Consider the following 19,336-nt stretch of genomic DNA (forward strand, 5'->3'; position numbering starts at 1 on the left):
GTCTGCCTTTGAGGGTTGTGGGTCTCTCATAGGTAGGAAGGTAGTGCTTAAGCCTGAAGGTCCTCTGGGAGCCACGTCAGGTCTCTTGGAGTGAGGCGGTGTGCACAGATCCAGGGCTGGCAGACCCACGCTCGTGGTGGCCGTAGTCACTCCTGGGAGGCACAGAGTAAACCAGGGATGAGAACCACATGTGGGTGCTCCCCAGCGGCTGCCACCTGCCGGCCGGCACTCTGCTGCTCATGGGCGCACTTGGTCTGGGTTACTGCTCACAGTCCCCTACGCGAACCCTTCCCAGGTTGCAGAAAGGGAGACGGAGGCTCCTAGACAGGACCTGCCTTGCTCAAGATCATGCAACCCGAAAGTGGTAGAGCCAGGAGTCAAACCAGCGGAGTTTTCGGGAAACCCACCACTTTCCCACTGACTACCCTGCGTGCCCTACTGGGTAGGGGCATCCGAGGGGAGATTGGGGCCATCAGGGCATCAGTATGGAGGCTGGCGTGTGGCAGGTGCTGGGCGAGGGTGCGGAGCTGCCCCTCTAAGGAGGGTTGGTGCCTGGACCCCTCACGTGGTCCCTCCCCTGCCTCACCCCCTTGTCCTTCCCCCCACCCCCTTCCCTCTAGGACGTCGCGACGATGCAATTCTGTGCCAACAAACTGGACAAGAAAGATTTCTTCGGGAAATCCGACCCCTTCTTGGTGTTTTACAGGAGCAACGAGGATGGAACGTGAGTCTTCCGGCAACACTTTGCCCCGGCTGCTTTCTTGCCCATTTCTGGGGTCAGAGGGGAACAGGGGTGCATGATGGGTCAGGCACCAGCTCCTCTCGGTGCCCCTCCTCTGGTAGGACAGGGGCTCTGGGTGGTATGCAAGCCACATGAAGGGCACATTGAGTCAGGGGAGGGGGACACACTGCTAGGTCAGTGATGCCATTCTGATGCCCAGGTGGGTCTGAATAGTGGGGAGAAGGGAGTTCGCAAACCCAAGGCTAGGGCTGAGAATGAGGGGCCCAAGCCTCCACCCCCAGACCGCTCTAGCCGTCCCCTCAAGCTTCCACAGGCATTAGTCCCCATCCCTCAGCTATGTCTCCTCTGAAAGCTCCTGCCAGACCCCAGCACAGCGAGCCTGACCCTCCCTACCCCTGCCCCTGCCCCTGCCCCAGCCCCTGCCCAGCCCTGCCCGCCACAGCTCTCATCCAGGATGCCTTTGCAGATTCTATTTCTCCCCTCCCCCTCATCTGGAAAGCACCCACAAGGCGGTGAGCACACACACACCACAACACCCCAACCCCGTGGCAAATGTAGGTCAGCCCTGTCTGTGCGCAGCAGGCCAGGCTCCAGGTGGAGGGTCAGGGGACCTATCTTATCACCCACCTGCTGCAGTGGTGTGACCTGGGCAAGCCACGCTTCCCTCCCTGGGCCTGTTTTTCCCATCCCTGAGGTGAGGCCCGTGGATTGGCCGGCCTCCACCGCGGTTCTGGGAGGCCTGGCCCACGGTGCTGGGCCGCTGCAGGGAAAGCAGGAAGCGACGGGGCCAAGGAGGTTAATGAGAGGAACAGAACACTGCCCCAGAGTGGAACTTGGAAGCGGGTTTTGCAGAGAGGAAGAAAATGAGTCCATGAAGAGGAGGAGGAGGGAGCCGGTAGACCCAGAAAGGCTGGAGACTGGCTGTGTGCACAGGGGAGAGGGCACCTCCCGGCTCTCCAGGGAGTCTGAAATTCTGGGTGTGAGTACAGGTGTTGGGGAGCAGGGGAGTCAAGCTTCAAAGGAAGACAGATTTTTTTTTTTTGAAACCTGAACTTATAAAACAGGGAAATTGGGTAGGCTCGTTTGCATAACAAAAGGATGCCTTGTCTCAGCGGAGGACTCCCAGCAGGATTTCTTTAAATAATTCTGGCTGTTTTTTAACTTGACTTGGGTGGGGAGGAGAGGACCCAGGTCAGTTTGGGGTGCCCAAGGAACTGTCCACACCCCTCCCAGGAGGCAGAGAAGGAGTTGGGGTGCCAGCCAGCCCGCCCCCGGCTGGACTGGAGATGGGAACAGGGATTTGCAAGGGATTGTTCCAGCAGCTCTGTGTGGGATGGATGGGGAGAGGGCGGGGAAGAGGGAGAGACTCGTGACTGACTGACTTGGTGAGCAGGTGGGAGGTGCTGCCAGTGCAGGGAGGGGGGGGACATGATGTGGAAGTGCAGGGTCAAAAAGATGGAGTGAGACTTCACCAGGTGGGACTTGGATGGGAGCCCAGCCTGGTGCGCTTCACCCCCTCCCTTGCTGCCATTGAGTTGATTGGAATTCACAGTGACCAGTAGGACAGGGTAGAACTACCTCCATGGTGGGTTGCTCAGACAGGAACTGTTCACTGGGGCAGAAAGCCTTGTCTTTCCCCCGTGGAGCAGCAAGGTGGCCTGGAACTGCTGTCCTTTCGGTTAACCACACAACAGGTAACCGCTACCCACCAGGGTTGGAAATGTTCAACACAGAGGAAGAGCTGGTGTCAGCGGAAGGGGTGGGGAGGAGAATAGATTTGGGTGGGGGTGAGTTTCATTTGAAGCCATGGACTGGTCCTTTCCAAGGGGGACAACCAAGGCAGGTGGAGAAGACCATCGGGGGTCAAGCCAAGAGGTGGGCACGGTCCAGTCCAACCAGGGGGAGGGCCCAGGCTGGAGACTGACCTGGTGGAAGCAGAGTGGCCACTGGGTTTGAGGAGAGGAGAGTGGAAGGTTTGGGGCGACCTCCCGCCCCAGAGCGAAATGCCATTTTGGCCAAGCACGGATGCCATTCCTCCCTCATCCCCCTTCACCTAAATACCTTGGCTGGGAATTAGAAAGTGATACTGGAGGCCCCGGGTAACCAGACTAACAGAAGGTTCAGCTGCTAACCGGGAGGTTGGTGGTTCAAACCCAGCCAGCGGTCTGTTGGAGCCAAACCTGGCCGTGCTGCCGTCTGCTCCAGTAAAGAATACAGCCTAGAAAACTCGATGGGGCCGTTCTGCTCTGCCGCACGGGTCCCTGTGGGGCAAACGCGACTCCCCGTCTATCACGCAATAGCTTTACACAAGCCTCTGACCCACCAGCACCTTTGGGAACGATGGCAGCGCCTGTGCCCCACAGTCTGGCACGGCAGCTGCTGCCCACGGGTGGCTGGTGAGTGCTTGAGACGGACCACAAAGCTGACCTTGAACTCTGATTTCATCTTGATTCACTTGCATGGACATAGTGACCGGTGGCTGGGGGCTACTATTTTGAACTGGGAGGCTACACCCTCTCCGTGCCTTGCGTGTGCCCTGGGCACCCTGCCCACAGAGTGGCTCTGAGGACCAAATGAGCTCATGTTGCACATGAGGGGGAAGCTCAGAGAGCGGGAGCCGCTCACCCAAGACTGCACATCTGCGAATCAGAACAATCACATCTGTCTGATTCCACTGGGTAACACTCTCCCACTCTCCCACTTGGGGTAGGTGCTGAATCGAGTTGAGTGGTGAGGAACCGGCAGGGGCCATTTGGGGACACTGGGGGCTTCTGCCCCCCGCCCCCAGTGGCAAATGCAGAAGGGAGTCAGTCAGGGAGAGAGGCCATGATATGGTGATGGGGCTTCGAACTGTTTTGAGCAAGGGGCAGACTGCAGAGGGACCCCTATAGACCAAGTAGGGACAGAACTGGACTGATTGCTTAGAATACCCTGGCAGTTAGTCTGCCCCAGAGAGGAAGGAGAGAAGTCAGGTTCCGAAGAGCCGGGAGGGTGGGGGTCTTGGGAAGGTCTGGGAGACCTTTGAACCTGGTATGGCTTCCGCAGTGTATGGTCCTGTCTTCACAAGCCCCTGGCTCACTACTCCCCCCCTCATCAAGCCTAGCCTGCTTCAGCTGCCTCTTCCTGCCCCAACTAGGGGTAGCAGTGCCTTCTCCCCCTCCTTCCCACACCCATCCCTGTCATCAGCGCTGAGGGTGTGTGCAGAGGGGGGCGGGTGGTCTCCCACATGTGTCTCCACACTCCGGTGGGTGGGTGAGAAGGAACAGGGAAGAAAAGCGGAGCCACACTGACAGGAGTGACATTTTGACTTGAAAACTGCCAGAGGAGAAATGGCACCGGCTGTGCGGGCCTAGGCGGGGCCCAGCCACTCAGCTGAGTGACCTTTCCAAGACAGGCGCGGGGCTTGGGCAGATTTCTGGGGAATCTCGTGGGGGACAGCTTCCCGCCCCCACCACAGCGGGGCTCTGGCACCCAGCTGCTCCCGTGTGACAGGGCAGGCTCCCAGGATGGGACCAGGTGCGCACAGAGAGGACAAGTGTGCTGGATTGGAGAAGCAAAGGCCACACTTTTAGTTTGCAAACCAGGTTCCTGCTCGGAGACCGGAAGAGCCGAAGGGTCTCTCAGTCAGGAGCGTGCGCTTTGGGGCCTGAGCCTCCCTTTGAGAAGCCCTTGAAGGCTAGGAGACTCCCCCTCAGAGAAATACATTTGTTCAGTTGAGTAATTCCAAAAATATTTCTTGAACTAAGTGCCTGGCCCCGTGCCGGACACCAGGGATAGACCATTGATGCCAAGAGACAAACCCCAAACCCCTGTCCTTCTGGACTTGACACTTCAGGGAGACCACTGTCATTCAGCGCTGCTGCTGTTGCTAGGTGACACCGAGTCGGCTCTGACTCGGAGCGACCCTGTGCAGGACAGAACAAACCCTGGCCGCTCTTCACCATTGGCCTCACGTTTGAGCCCGTCAGTGCGGCCACGGTGTCAATCCACCTTGTCACGGGGCTTCCTCTCTGTCACTGCCTCTCCGCCCTAACAGTGATACCCTTCTCCAGGGACTGGTCCCTCCTGACCACAGTCTCACCATCCCTGGTCCTAAGGTACATCCTAGCTCTACTTCTCCCAAGACAGATGTGTTTGCTCTTTGGACAGCGCTTGTTCTTTCAGTACCCTTCGCCAGCACTGTAGTTCAAAGTCACCTCGATTCCTTTGTCTTTTGTATTCCTGGGCCAGCTTTCCCGTCCCCATAAAGCGATGAAAAATGCCGTGGTTTGGGTCAGGCACACCTTAGTCCTCCAAGGGGCGTTGTTGCTCTTTGAGACTTAAGAAAGCGTTTCGTCTCCCCCTCCGCCCCCAGTGCAGCCCACGGCTTGATTTCCTGACTGCTGCTTCCGGGAGCGTTGACGGTGAATCCAAGTGACAGGCCACACCCGAGATAAATGAGGAACAAGTAGTCAGAATGTCAGATGGTGATAAGTGAAGGAGAGAGGAGGATGTGGAAGGGAGTGAGAGGTGTCAGCGTCGGGGGACCAGGATGTTGGCCTCATGAGATGACATTGTGGAAAGGACGTGAGGGGAACCGTGAAGAGGGAAGTCTAGGGAGAGAATGTTCCAGGCAAGAGGAAGAGCAAGCGCACATTACTCCTTCCCCTGTGACTTCAGGGGCACATAGACACCCCCCCAGGCCCCCACTACCCCCCCACCTTCTGACAGGTGTCCTCTGGACAGCCCATCCCTGGTCCTTCCATGGGTTGCCGATGAAGAACCTCTGAGAGTGGCCCACTCCCTGGTGACAGGTGAGGAAATGGAGGCCCAGAGAGGAAGGACTTCCTCACGTGTTAGCTCCAGAGTGGGGGTTAGAACCTAGATCTCACAGCACTCACCTGGATCCCCACCTGGTATAGGAACGCTCTCTGCACCATCACCAGGAAATGACTGAGTGTATGCTTGTATGCCGTTAGTGACGGGCAGCTCAGCACCCGGAGAAACGATAGACTTTATTATCTAGCAGCAACCGGAGGGAGCTTTCAGCTACTGACCCGAACCCTGCACCCCGCAGGCTCAGGCCCAACAATGTCCCTTCTCTTCTTCTGTTGCCAGGTTCACCATTTGCCACAAGACGGAGGTCATGAAGAACACCCTCAACCCGGTCTGGCAAACGTTCTCCATTCCCGTGAGAGCCCTCTGCAACGGGGACTATGACCGGTGAGATGGGGAGTCCCACCTCCCACGCCAGTGCCCTCCCCAAGTGTGGGTGTGTGCAGTGGACGGTGCTAACCTCTGTCCCCCAACTTCCACCTCACCGGGTAGCTTCTGTCTCCTCATGTCCTTACAGCCCCCGCCCCTTACACACACACACACACACACACACACACACACTAACCACCCCCCTTCCTGTCTGGCATCCCCACTACTGGGAAGACTGGATGATGCACCTGGGACTACAGGGAAGCCCAGGTGAGGAGGGTTGCCCAACAGCCTGCCTTTCACAGTTCCCAGTAGTAGGTAGGGCAGGGGGGAGGGTGGGTGGAGGTGGTGGTGGTGGTGTGTGTGGTGTGTGTGTGTATGAGAGAGAGAGAGAAAGAGAGAGAAAGGGGGGTGTTGTCTAGGTGCAGGCAGAGGCTCTTAGGCTCCCACCAACCCCAACTCCTCCTATCTGACACATGTACTGACAGAAAGTCAAGACCCCAGGGGTACTCTCTGCCAGCCCAGTGGCTACAAATGGGGAGCAAGAGGATGGGGTGCAAAAACGGTGGCCATTTTTGGTGCAACACAAACCCTGAATCCAGTGCCCTAGCATCGATTCCAATTCCTAAGGACCCTACAAGACAGCTGAACTGCCCCATGGGGTTTGCAAGACGGTACATGCTGACTGAACATTTACCAGTGGTACACACGGTACAGTCCTCACACGGGGGGACCCTCTTCGTCTTTCCGTTGGCTGGGAAGTGGATGTGACAGCGGGAGCTCCTGCAGCCTGGTGGGGCCTCGACACCGGAAGCTCAGGAACATGCAGGGACCCACAGAGTGACTGGTGGGTTTGAACCACAGACCTTTTGGTTAGCAGCTGAGCACTTTAACTTCTGTGCCACCAGGGCTCCTGGATGCAACATCGCTTATTATTGTATATTAATTATCAGCAGCAACATTATTATATACTTCTAAATTATCATTGAACACAGATACCAGATGCCTGGCTTCTAATCCTGCCTATGAGATGCAAACGTACCATTTACCTGGACAATCTTTGACCTGGGTCTCAGGTTCCTTATCTTCAAAATGAGTTAATAGAATGTCTGCTGATATTAGCCGGCTGCTTCAAAGCTCACAGGACACCACCGAGGCTGGACCACCAAAGTCTGCCTCTAACCCTCAATATCTGTGGGGTCCCTGCTGGGTGCCAGGCACTGTGCTAGATGCTGGGGGACCAGGAACAAGCCCCACACCCACTGCCCAGCCTCCTGGAGCTGCCAGGCATCTGGGGGAAGCAGACTGTCATCCGATAATCACACAAGGAAGCGTGTAGTTATAAATGGTGGTACAGGGAGAGGTGGGAGCTGGAAGGTGGCACTGGTGCGGATTCAGTCAGGGAAGCCCAGCCTGTTTTCCTGACAGTGCCGGCAGCTCAGGTGAGCAAGCTCGTGGACCCATCGGTGGGGTTGCTAACCAGCAAAAGCACCTTGGGGAAGTTGGGCTCTGCTGGTCACTTGGACAGGATCACTGGGGCCTCAGAACCGACACCTTTGGGGTGCCCTGGCTGGTGGGATTGGCTTGTTTCCCCAGGCCCGTGTCCACTAGTAGCTACTATCAGTGTCTGTGCAGGCAGTGGGGCGGGTGTGGGGTGAGGGGATGAGGTTAGTGGAGGCTCTCCAGTGACACCGTCAGGCTGTCCTAATAGACTGCTGATCTCAGAGATGGGGTGGCCCTTCTCCTGCCTCTTGGCTGGGGCTGGGCCCTGCGCCTCCCACTGAGCCACCTTCAGGAGAGCTCCAGTGTGCACAGTACGCAAGTTAGAGAGCTGACGTCTCCGCGAAGGAGCCCTGTTGGCAAGCTCAGCAGTTTGAAACGTTAGGCTGCTCTGCGGGAGGGAGACGAGGCCCTCTGCCCCTGTAAAGAGCTACCGTCTTGGAAACCCACAGGGCTGTTGTGCTCTGTCCTGTAGCGTCGCTCTGAGTCAGAAACGACCCCGTGGCAGTGAAGCTCAGTGAACGGCTCTGCAGACTCAGGCATCGCAGTCAAACAAGCCCCTGCTACAGTGGGGCCGGGGCTGGAGGAAGGGGAACAGGGAAGTCAGTCTGGTTGGAGCCTTGGGGTCTGAAGGAGGCTCAGAGAAGCCTGGAAGGTAGGGGGATGGAGGACTTCTGGGGATGGAAGAGCAGGATGGAGAAGCAGGAATAGGGAATTTGGGGAGGGGGAGAGGAGACCATGGCAGACCATGCTGCTCTCCCACCGCCCCGAATCCCTAGGGAGAGCTCCCAAGGCCTCTGCCCATGTTTGCCAGGCGTCCTGGGGAGGGCCCTCTTGTGCTGGAGGCCTGGATGCACTGCCCTGCCTTGGAGGAAGGGAGGGTGCAAGGAGGAGGGGGATGGCCAGGTGCAACACCTCCCCCACCCCCACCGGGGCTGTGTCTCAGGCCCCACTGGACCTTCTCCATGGCTGGGAACAGATTGCCTGTGATGTGACAGACAACAGTGTTAATTGAAGGGACCAGGCGTGTCACACTGCCCCTGCTGAGCCCAGGAGAGTAGCCCACCCCCGCTGGCAGCTACTCATCTGTCAGGAGTAGGTGGCCTCTCAGGGCAGGGCGGGCCTTGTGTGGACAAGCCAGGCCACCAGTTCTCTCCAGAGGCTTCTTGCCCTGAGCCCCAGCCACGGTGCCTTCACAGCCAGCCACCAGACACTGTCCTTTGGGGACCTGGCAGGGAAAGCTATGGAAACTCCCTCCTGAGAAATGCATTTATTCATTGGTTCCTTCAAAAACGATTTATTGAACACTTACTAAGTGCCCGACACGGTTGAAGGCAAGGGGTCAAAGGTGACAAAAACCTTTGCCTTCAATGGAGCTCACATTTTACAAAGAACCTGAGAGTCAGGGGGAAATAGACTGTCTTCCCAAGCCTCCTTTTTAGACTGAGCTGGCCAGACAGAGAGGTGATAGTTATAAAATTCTCAGTGCCATCGAGTGGATTCCTACTCAGGGACCCTACAGGACAGGCTAGAACCACCCTTGTGGATTTCCAAGACCTCAACGCTTTCTGGGAGCAGAAAGCCTCGTCTTTGTCCCAAGGAGTGGCGGGTGGTTTTGAACTGCTGACCTGTGGCTAGCAGCCCGACTCCCAATCCACTATGTCACCAAGCCACTTGGAGGCTTATTTAGCCCTGGTGGTGTAATGGATAGGCCGCAAAGCGAAAAGTCCAGCAGTTCCTGACCACCAGCCACTCCACAGGAGAAAGAGGAGACTTTTTCTCCCATGAAGAGCTACCGTCTCAGAAACCCACAGGGGACAGTTCTGCCCTGTCCTGTAGGCTCGCTGTGAGTCGGCGTCAACGCCATGGTGGTGAGAGCGAGCCCAGCTCTAGACTCTGTCTGGACCCCTTACACTCTGCCGCAAAGACACGGTGTGGCGTGCTGAGCTGGGAGTGTGGGGGGGGGGGGTGCAGGGGCAGGGGGTCAGGGCAGGTCTGCTTTGGGACTGGAGAGGGAGAAGCCCACTCTGAGTAGTTCTAGGCCTGAAAGCATTGAAGCTCCTTGCAGCTGTAAAGCCAGGAGACTTCTAGAGAGAGAGGAGAGAGAGGGAGGCAGCATGAAGGGGGGCTCCAGGGAGTGAGAGGGGTGTGAGGTGTCCGAGGGCACCTGTGGCCAAGGGCTTGGGGAGGGGGCACCCAAAATGAGAGGTGTGATGCTCATGGACACAGCTTTGCTTTGAGGCACTTTTCTCTCCAGTGCAACCGAGTTTTGGAAAAGTAGCCCCAGTGGGTAAGCCCTGAGCTGCTAACTGAAAGGTGATTGGTTTGAGCCCAGCCTGCAGCTCCAACAGAGAGCGACCCGTGAATCTGGACCCGTGAATCTGCTCCCGTGAAGATCACAGCCTAGGACACTCCACGGAGGTGAACTGGCCTGAGAGCTTCTATGCCCTGCCCTCTAGGATCGCCCCCTGGGGGCACCGTGGTCAGACAGGTGCTCTGGGCTGCTAATGGGAAGGGAGGCGACTTCTGTAAAGATGGACAGCTTGGGAGACCTTTCTGGGCAGCTCTGCTTGGCCCCGTCCAAACTCCAAATCAGACTCACTGCCACAGAGGCGTTTCCAACTCGCAGTGGCTCTGTGGGTCTCTGAGACGGAAACTCTTTACCAGAGTAGAAAGCCTCTTTTATCTCCCTCAGAGCGGCTGGTGGTTTCAAACTGCTGACGTTGCGGTTAGCAGTCCACCTCAGAAATCACTGTGTCACCAGACTGGATGCACACACACTTGCAAAGTTAAACAACAAAATGGCATTCGTGGTTGAAAATGAGGTGCTGCTGTTGAGAGGGTACAGGGGTGACGAGGTGGACATCATGTTAGCTATGCGGACAGTTGGGGACAGTAGAACAGACTTTGCAGTCGTGTGAGCAGGGATGAGGACAGAGGCTGGGAATCCCCAGCAGAGGAGGGAGCAAGCAGAGACCCCTGGGTGTGTCCACCACGGAAGCAGGAGGGACAGCCATCTAGGAGTGGGGCGATAGAAGGATGGGGACAGGAAGCCCAGAGCAAGAGATCAACTACTATTTGTACAAAAGAAACAGAAAGACCAGGACTGGGGATCTGCTGAGAACGGGAGTGAATGACAGCAATGGGAGCCAGTGGATGTTATTATAATTGCCCAGTAGTGACGTCAAGAAGGGGCCGCGGTGGTACAGCTGTTACCCATTGGACTGCGATCTGCAGGGTCAGCAGTTCAAAGCCACCAGCTGTTCCTTGGGCTTTCTATCCCTTAAATAGTGACGGTCTCAGAAACTCACAGGGGCAGTTCTATCCATCCTGTCCTATAGAGTTGTTCTGAGTCGACATAGATGCAATGGCAATGAGGTTTTTCGAATTTAGGTCGGGTACAAGTTTCCCCCCAATCTTTTAAAGTCCGTTTATCTCATTTACATTTTACGGTTTACCAGAACCCTGGGAGGTGAGTTTTGGCGATGTGTCCATTTTACAGATGGGGAAACAGAGGGCCAGAAATTATTTTAATTGCTGGGCCAGAAATCCCCTCTGGGCAACCCATCTGGTTTGGGGTCCCCCCACCCCCGACGTTGCTTTATCTCCAAAATAGCCACACTGAAGTGGGCCAGCTGAGCAAACATGAATCCGATGAAATGGGCGTGGGCCCCAGCCAGCCCAGCGCTCCCATGGGATAAAGCAGGGTGACCGCAAGAAGCACTTCACCCCGTTCCCCAAAACTCCCTCCCCTCTCTTTGAACTTTGCATGGTCTCAGGGTTTATCCTGGTTAAACCAGGTCCCCCAGGGCAAGACCCCGCTCTAGGCATCCGTCTGCAGATTTATGGACAAGGAAGGGCCCAGTTAGGAGGCCCCAGTCAGCCGACAGTAGGAATTAAGCACCGACGTCAATGTGCTAGACCCAATCCAGAAGCTGAGGACTTAACAGTGAGACAAGACAGGACAAAATCCCTGGCCACGTGGCGCCGACACGGTCCAGGTGAAGGGGATTGTCTGGGAGACTCAGGCTCCAGCAAAGGCATTGGGAGCTGTAGATGGAACAGAGCGCAAGTCAAACGCTGAGCCTGTGTGCATGGTGGAGTCCAGCTCTCACGGTTATCCTCATTGTACAGGCATGGTGGTTATGCTTTGGGCTGCTGATCACAAGGTCAGCAGTTCAAACCCACCACTCACTCTGCGGGAGAAAGACGAGGTTTTCAACCCTGGTAAAAAGTTAGTCTCAAACCCACAGGGGCAGTTCTGCCCTGTCCCATAGGGTGGCTCTAAGTTGAGATTGACTCAATAGTAGTGAATTTGGAAACAGCCGCTGAGAAGTGAAGCCAGCTCCTGAGGCCCCCACGGTCAGTACTGGGCAGAGCTGGGATCACCGCCCAGGTTAGGGGCTCTGTGTCCTGAACCCTTTGTCACATCAGTTTATTTTGAGGGCAGGAGCCCCTTCCGTTGGGTGCTGTCCTCAGAAGTCACGGTTGGCCTGACCCGAGAGTTAGTTGTGCTAAGGGGTTGGGGGTCAAGGCCAGCAGGCCACCAATCTCCACCAGGTTGGGACAGTGAGGGAGCTGGAAACACAGTGGCCAGAGCACCGTCTTTTACCTTCTTCTCCCACCGTGGCGGGAGGCGGCAGCCTCTGTGCGTAGCTGACACTCAGGCTGCAGTCGCCTCTGGACGCTCCAGTTTGCACAGGGGTTGGCCACACCGCAGGGCTCACCCTGGGCTGCCCCTGCAGCCCCCCGGGGAGCTGTCCGCCATCCCCATGGCCAGGCTGACCCCAGACTGCTGGTCCCGGAGGGGCCTGGGCATCAGTCTTCCTAAAGCTCCCGGGTGACCCCATTGTTTGGAAGTTGGTGCCATGGCCCAGAACCGTGGTTGGGGGTGCTGGCAATGGACTCATGCTGGAGATGTGTCTAGAACCAGTCAGCCGGGCCCTCTGGCTGTGGGCTTGACAATTTCATGGGCATCTGGGGGCTTTGCGCTTGCCTAAGAGCCCCCTCCCCTCCGGGCCGCTCAGCCTGGGCTCTCATTGATCTTGTCACTTGATGGGAGCGGTGCTGGCCACTGGAGAGGTCCCCGCCCTTGCTGGGGAAGGAGTGGGAGACACATATGCAGGAACAGGGCGTCCTCAAAAGCTCAGGCCAGTGGCTGGAGTGTTGGACTAGGTGACAGGGGCGGGGTCTTATCCTGGCTCAGACAACTGGACACTCTGGGGACTTAGTTTCCTCATCTGAAAAGGAAAGAGTAGAGAGGACATATCCCCAAGAATCATTTGGGAAGTCTTTCAAATACACATGCCTGGGCCCCGGCCCCAAGCTACACTGTTAGCCCGTAGGGCTGGGCCTGGGAGCCCCTGCCTGAAGGTCCACCCCTCCTGCCAGCAGGTTAGGCCTGGTGCCAAGGCTCTGACAGCCAGCCTTTTGGTCAGCAGCTTAACCTCGATGCCCCCAGGTGGCGAGAAGGTGGTATTTTCACAGAGCGCGTCCTGGGTGGGTTTCCCAGACTTGCTTTTGCCATGAGGATTCCTGGAGGCTGTTAGGGATGTCTTCTTTAGAGAGGGTGGGAGGCCCTCAGCGGGGTCCTGTGACACACCTAGGTCCCACAGCTGGGGCTCAGCATCCAACCCCAGGGTCTAACAAGTCAAGATCCCAGTTTCCAGCCAACACGCTGCCTGGATTGATTTTTCTCCACAATAATGCCCCACAGAGGGAAGTTCCTGGCGGGGGGTGGGGGGGGCAGGGGGCTTCTGTGAGGCAAGATTTGGTCTACAACACCAGTGTACTTCTGTACCACCCAGTGGGCATTCCTTCATTCAGAGTAGGTTCTGCCCTGCTGTGGAGAACCCACCCCACCTGTCCTGTCCCCCTGCCCCCCCATGCCCCAGGAGACTCATCTGAAGAGGGGCAGTGCCTGCTTCTGGGGTCTATGGAACCCGAAGGCCGACTCTTGGAAGGCCCCAGATGCGCAAGGCCTGGGATGAGATGATGGGATGTTCATAGGGGACGGCAGTCCCGCATCCCATTTAGGACTGACCGTTGAAGAGCCCCTGGTCCCCCGGGCCCCTCTCCCTTTCCCCTTCCCCGACCCTGACCTGGCAGCAGGACACAGGAAGCCCCATCCCTGGAGGATCCAGCAGGCCACACCAAGGGTTAACCCAAAACCCCGCCACCTCCCTCCTCCCACCTCTGGTCCGCTAGCCTGTTGCCATGGGAACGTGGCTAAAAATAAACCGGGCTCCCGAAGCCCAGCCCCAAGCACAGAAGTCAAAACAAACTAATTAAAGCAGCCAGGCTAAAATGCGAAGATAATTACACCCTCACTCAGGAGCCAGTCGTGGGATGGGGAGGGAGATGGAGCGTCAGCTGCCCCTAAGGAAGTGGCCCCCCAGTCCAGGCTTGAACACTGGGTGGGAGGGCTCCCCGCCGGAGGCCCCCCCCCCCAATGAACCAGCAGTCCTGTTTTCCATCCCCAGAAGAACCCAGTCTGAGCTCCGGGGAGTCCACCTCGACCTGTACCTATCCACTCCTGGTAAAACCACAAGTATGGCTTCATGCTGGAGTCTGTCCCTGGTCTGAACTCCTGGGGGATCAAGAAGAAGGTGGGGTGCATTTCAGACTGAGTGGGGTGGTTTTCCCACATCTTCCTTGAAATTCCAGGATGTCCCCACACAGCTCTCAGACCACCAGCGTCCCTAAGCCGGTGGCTAAGAGGCCCTAGGATCGTTCACTTCTTCCCCAAGCTGTGCCTCCCCACCCTGGCCCTTGGAGCCGGGCAGGTGACTTCTCCTCTCTAGGTCTGGAGGTCCTCAGGCCATGTGACTGGGGTCCAGCTTCTTCCTCACGATGGTCCCTTTGCCCCGCAGGACCATCAAGGTGGAGGTGTACGACTGGGATAGAGACGGCAGGTAAGCGGAGGGCACAGGTGAGCAGTGGTGTTGGTAGACCCAAAGAGGGAGAATAATCCTGTCCTCCCCACAGGGAGAGCTGAATCCACCACCTACCCCCCCCCAACCCCCTGTGGCAGCTCTGGAAGTGGGTGGGCCTGGTTACCCTGTGGGAAGTCCACACTGCCTTGGTGTCAGGAGCCCACCAGCCTCTGAGCACCCAAGCCTCCTTTCCTGCAGGGCGCAGTGCAGAGGGCTGAAGAGGCCTCCTGGCCCCAATAGCTGCCAGGTGACCCCCATGGCCAGCACCTCCTCAGGTTTGGTCCCACTGAGGATTTTCCGAAATGCGCATGTTTGAGGAGACAGATAGCCATGACCCCCGCGCCCCACTGAGCATCCAGAGGCACACTCCCTAGTGAGGCCTGGGGCTGAGCCTGTGGGAGGGGTTGGAAGGGGGTGGGCTGGGATGCAGAGGATGAGCCCCGCCCTCTTGTGGGAGGTGAAGGTGCGGCCCGCTTAGCACGCAGGGCACACTCAGCCCCTGGCTGGCTCCTCAGAGGTGCTGTTTGCAGAGAGCTCACAGGAGGGAGGGGAACCGATGAAGCACAGGAGTGGGCCCTTGGGAGTCGCCAGACTGTGTCTGGGGGAAGCTGGGGTTCGTGGGTGGAAGCTTAGTTCTCATCTGGGGTCTTGGGAGGGCGGGTCAGGGGCGTGCCTTTCCTGTCTGTGGATCTGGGTGCCCCCAAGGGACGCGTGGCGCTGGGACCAGGACAAGAACAGGCCTCCCCAGCTGTCATCCAGAACGCCTCCTTGTCCTTTGAACCAAATCTAAATGTGTCCGTCTGACTTTGGGGACTCGGTCCTCCCTCTGTGGTGTGAATTGTGAAATCCCAAGGGGTGGGGGTTGGCCAGCACTGGTCACAGAGTTCTCCCCAGTCTGTGATGTGGACCATGGGGTTCCAGCCGTAGGTAAGGGGCTCCCTGAAATAGTGCAGCCTCAACTTAAATCCCCCGGGCCCCTCCTAAGGAGCTTGCTGCCCCCCTAAGGAAGACCTTGTGGTAGAGAAACTAATAAGGCAAACCTTCCCTCTCTCCTCCTGCCTCCTTCTCCCCCTCCCCCTCTCTTTGTTCTTAACCTTTTGTTCATCAGTTTCAGGTTCAACAATCCACATGCATTGCTTCCTCTCCTTTATGGCAACCCCATGACCCATGACCAGCGCTTAGTCACTAATCCCACTTCCTCCCTGTTCCTATTTCCCTCCCCCTTTCCTATCTCGCCTCCACCTCCCTCACAGCTGGTAGCTCCTCTTGATGTTCCACTTCTGATTTGCTGTTTCTTGACCTGGAAGAGTCTCCTCTTCTAGGTGGGCTGGAGGGAGCTGCCAGGCACCGCTGGGTCCCAGCCTCTAAGAGCTTATCATAAGCTGCAGGCTGTGGGCTGACACAGGGTGGGCCCGAGGGACACTGTCCCACTCTCCAAGTCACCCCAGGCCAGGATGTCATCAGGGACAGTGGAGGTTGGGAGGGAGCAGGACACGGGGTAAGCACACAGTGGGGACAGAGCATCAGAAAGTGTGGACAGCTCTGGAAACGCTCCTTGCTGCCCAGGTGGGCAAAGCTCTAATTGGCTTCTTCAAAACTGTTAGTGGACACATGTCCAATACTCTGAAAAGGAGAGGGAAGATTTAATGAGCACCATCACCCGAGTCCCATCATTGCTGAATGTGTCACACTGGCTTGGTACGTGCCTTGCCGGCACGATGTACAAGTACAGATGTTGGGGCCATGCATCAGTAATGGGTTCCTTCAGACATGTCTAACACACGAGGATGTTTTCCTGCATCCTCACCAATACCTTTCTCACACGGATGCGTTCAACGATAATTCTTGACGACCAGCTAATGTGTATTTCCAATTCAGATGCCCCCAGTTGCCCTCAAAATCCCTTTGACTGCTGGTTTGTGCAAAGGTGAATCTCACTAGGAGCTTTGCTTTGCATGTGGGGGTCATGTTTTGCCCAAACTAAAGATGGCCGGGGAAAGACTTTCCCCCACCTCCCTCTTCGTGCCCAGCAACTTCTTGGCCCTCTCTCCTCCATCAATGCCTGTCCATCCGGGATCTCCCCTCCCAGGGCTTCTTTGCTAGCTGCTCCGTGTGGGTGGCAGAGCATGGATTTTTCTCTCTGGGGCCTTTACTGCTAGCAGGCCCGCCCCCCGCCCCCCCCCCCCAGACCAGGACTCAGGCAGAATTGGGAGCCAGGTGAGGGGATGCAGGAGACACCAAGGTACAGGCAGGGCTGGAGGCCAGTCTGGCCCACAAGATCTCAAGAGCAGTTTTCCTTTGAAGCCATGATTTCTTCTTTTTTTAAATCATTTTATTGGGGGCCCATACAACTCATCACAATCCATACATCCATACATTGTATAAAGCACATTTGTACATTTGTTGCCCTAACTATTCTCAAAACATTTACTCACCACTTAAGTCCTTGGTATCAGCTCCTCATTTCCCCCCTCCCTCCCCGCTCTCCTCTCTCTCATGAAACCTTGATAATTTATAACTTATTATCTTGTCATATCTTGCCCTATCGGACATCTCCCTTCACCCACTTTTCTGTTGTCCGTCCCCCAGGGAGGAGGTCACATGTAGATCCTTGTAATCCGTTCCCCCTTTCCAACCCACCCTCCCTCTACGCTTCCAGTATCACCACTCACATCCCTGGCCCTGAAGGGATCATCCGTCCTGGATTCCCTGTGTTTCCAGTTCCTGTCTGGACCAGTGTACATCCTCTGGTCTAGCCAGATTTGTAATGTAGAATTGGGATCATGATAGTGGCCGGGGGGAGTGTGTGGGGAGGATTTAGGAACTAGAGGAAAGTTTTGTTTCATTGGTGCTACACTGCACCCTGACTGGCTCACCTCCTCCCTGCGACCCTTCTGTAAGGGGATGTCCAGTTGCCTACAGCTGGGCTTTGGGTCTCCTCTCCGCACTCCCCCTCATTCACAATGATGTGATTTTTTTGTTCTTTGATACCTGATCCCTTTGACACTTGTGATTGCAGCCATGATTTCATTGGAGAATTCACCACCAGCTACCGGGAGCTGGCCCGCGGCCAGAGCCAGTTCAACATCTACGAGGTGAGGTGGGCCAGAGGCCTGGCGTTTGCTCTGATGAGAACTGACTAGCTCCCAATCACTGAGGACTCCAGGGGGTCACGTCCTGGGCTGGGGTGTGGTGGGTTTCCCCTGGGAGGTGGTGTCCCCTTTTACAGTCTGAGAAATTAGGCAACTTGGTGTCCCAACTTGGTGTCCCATTTTACAGTCTGAGAAATTAGGCAACTTGCCCTAAATCATGTAGTTCAATAAGTGGCAGAATCAAGAAGCAACCCCACCCCAAGTCCCAGCCCCGACCCCCAACTTGACTGATGCAACTCTGTGAGGTAGGACTCATTGAAAGAGCCATGTCTGACAGACAAACAAAAGAAAGACAGGGTACGGGATGGGGGACATTGAGGAGAAGGATGCAGGCCTGGGACCCGAATCCCGAGTTCAAGCCTGCTCTCTGCCCCCACTCAGAACAGTCTCAGGGCCTGTAGACTATCTTTGTGTGTTGGGGTAGGGTCCAGAAGAGTCCTGATCAGGAAGCTTGGCCCCGCCACCAGCTGGGTGACTCTACCCAAGGCGTATCATCTCTAGGGGTCACGGCCTTGGTCCTCAAGGACAATTTCTGCCACAGAACATTTGCTTTTGTGGTCTTTCCATGTGGGCTGTTGTTAGGGGCCCCAGCTGACCTCCTCTGACTTAACGAGGGGAAAGAAGAATCCGACGGAAACTCAGCCCAAGACCGCTTTCTCTGACGCAGAGGTCAGACAGGCCTCCGTTCTTCACTAGTTCGGACACCGCTCTCTCGGGGACCTCTCTCTGCTTCTCTGCTGGACTCACGCGTATAAACCAGTGGTTCTCAGCCTTCCTCATGCCGCCACCTTAAAATTCATACAGTTCCGCATGGGGTGGTGACTCCCCATAAAATTATTTTCGTGGCTACTTCATCACTGTCATGTTGCTACTGTTAGGAATTGGGTGATCCCTGTGAAAGGGTCATTCAACCCCCTCCCCCAATGGGGTCCTGACCCACAGGTTGAGAACCGCTGGCCTAATCAGTAGCCACACAGAACTCACAGATAAGGCTGTTGATTACAGGGCTCACTGGGGAAGCTGGTGATGTTCTTGTGCAGTGCCATGGGTTCTCGGTCATAGAGGGTTGGTTGCAGCTCTCAGCTGTCCTGCGTCCAACAGGAGACATCCCCCCCCCCCCACCGTACACACAGAGGCAGTCCTGCGGGCTCATGGGTGCAGCCACTGTGTCCATCCATCTCACGGAGGCCCCTCCTCTTTTTCACCAATCATGACGCCCTTCTCCAGGGGTTCGGACTGGGCTCCCCTGATGATATGTACCAGTTACGGGAGATGGAATGTCGCCGTCCACGTTTCTCTGGAGCTTTCCGGCTGTTCTGCTGAGAGAGGTTTGGTTCTTTCTGGCAGTCCCCGGTACAGTCACTATCCTCCCCCATCAGCATAAATCAGGTGCATCCATTCTTCGTCGACCTTCACTGTCCCGCCTCCACATGCATAGGAGGTGATTGAAAATACCACGGGGTCGACCAGGTGCACCCAGTCCTCAGAGGGACGTCGTTGCGCTGTAACACTTGACAGGGTGCTTGTTTGGGGTTCGTTGGTTTTTGTTTGTTCCTTTCTTGCAGTCGATTTACCCAGTGCAATGCGTCATCTGGTTTCTGGACTGCTGCTTCCATGAGAGCTGATTGTGGATCCAAGTAAAACGAAACCCTTAGCAGCATGCTCTGTTCTCCTCTCACCCTGATGTTGTCTCTCGATGCTCCCGTTGTGAGGATGCGGGGTGGTTTATTTTTCCCCACGGAGTTATTTGTAATCCATCCTGAAGGCCACAGTGTCAGCTTCAGAACCTCTTCTGACATCTACTTTGATATTTTCTTTCTTTC

At 56.4% G+C, this 19,336-nt stretch overlaps 1 protein-coding gene across 1 annotated transcript in view; it reads left to right on the forward strand.

Annotated features, from left to right (window-relative positions):
- The first annotated feature begins 625 nt into the window (after positions 1-625).
- Positions 626-19,336, forward strand: part of LOC142453658 (copine-5) — a 42,784-nt gene continuing 24,073 nt past the window's right edge. The window contains exons 1-4 of the mRNA XM_075555187.1: positions 626-724; positions 5,840-5,944; positions 14,299-14,340; positions 17,381-17,456. Coding sequence (XP_075411302.1) covers positions 633-724; positions 5,840-5,944; positions 14,299-14,340; positions 17,381-17,456 — 315 coding nt within the window. The 5' untranslated portion in view covers positions 626-632. The remainder of the gene's footprint in view (positions 725-5,839; positions 5,945-14,298; positions 14,341-17,380; positions 17,457-19,336) is intronic.

The sequence above is a fragment of the Tenrec ecaudatus genome, chromosome 7 (genome assembly GCF_050624435.1).
Source record: "Tenrec ecaudatus isolate mTenEca1 chromosome 7, mTenEca1.hap1, whole genome shotgun sequence".
NCBI lineage: Eukaryota > Metazoa > Chordata > Mammalia > Afrosoricida > Tenrecidae > Tenrec > Tenrec ecaudatus.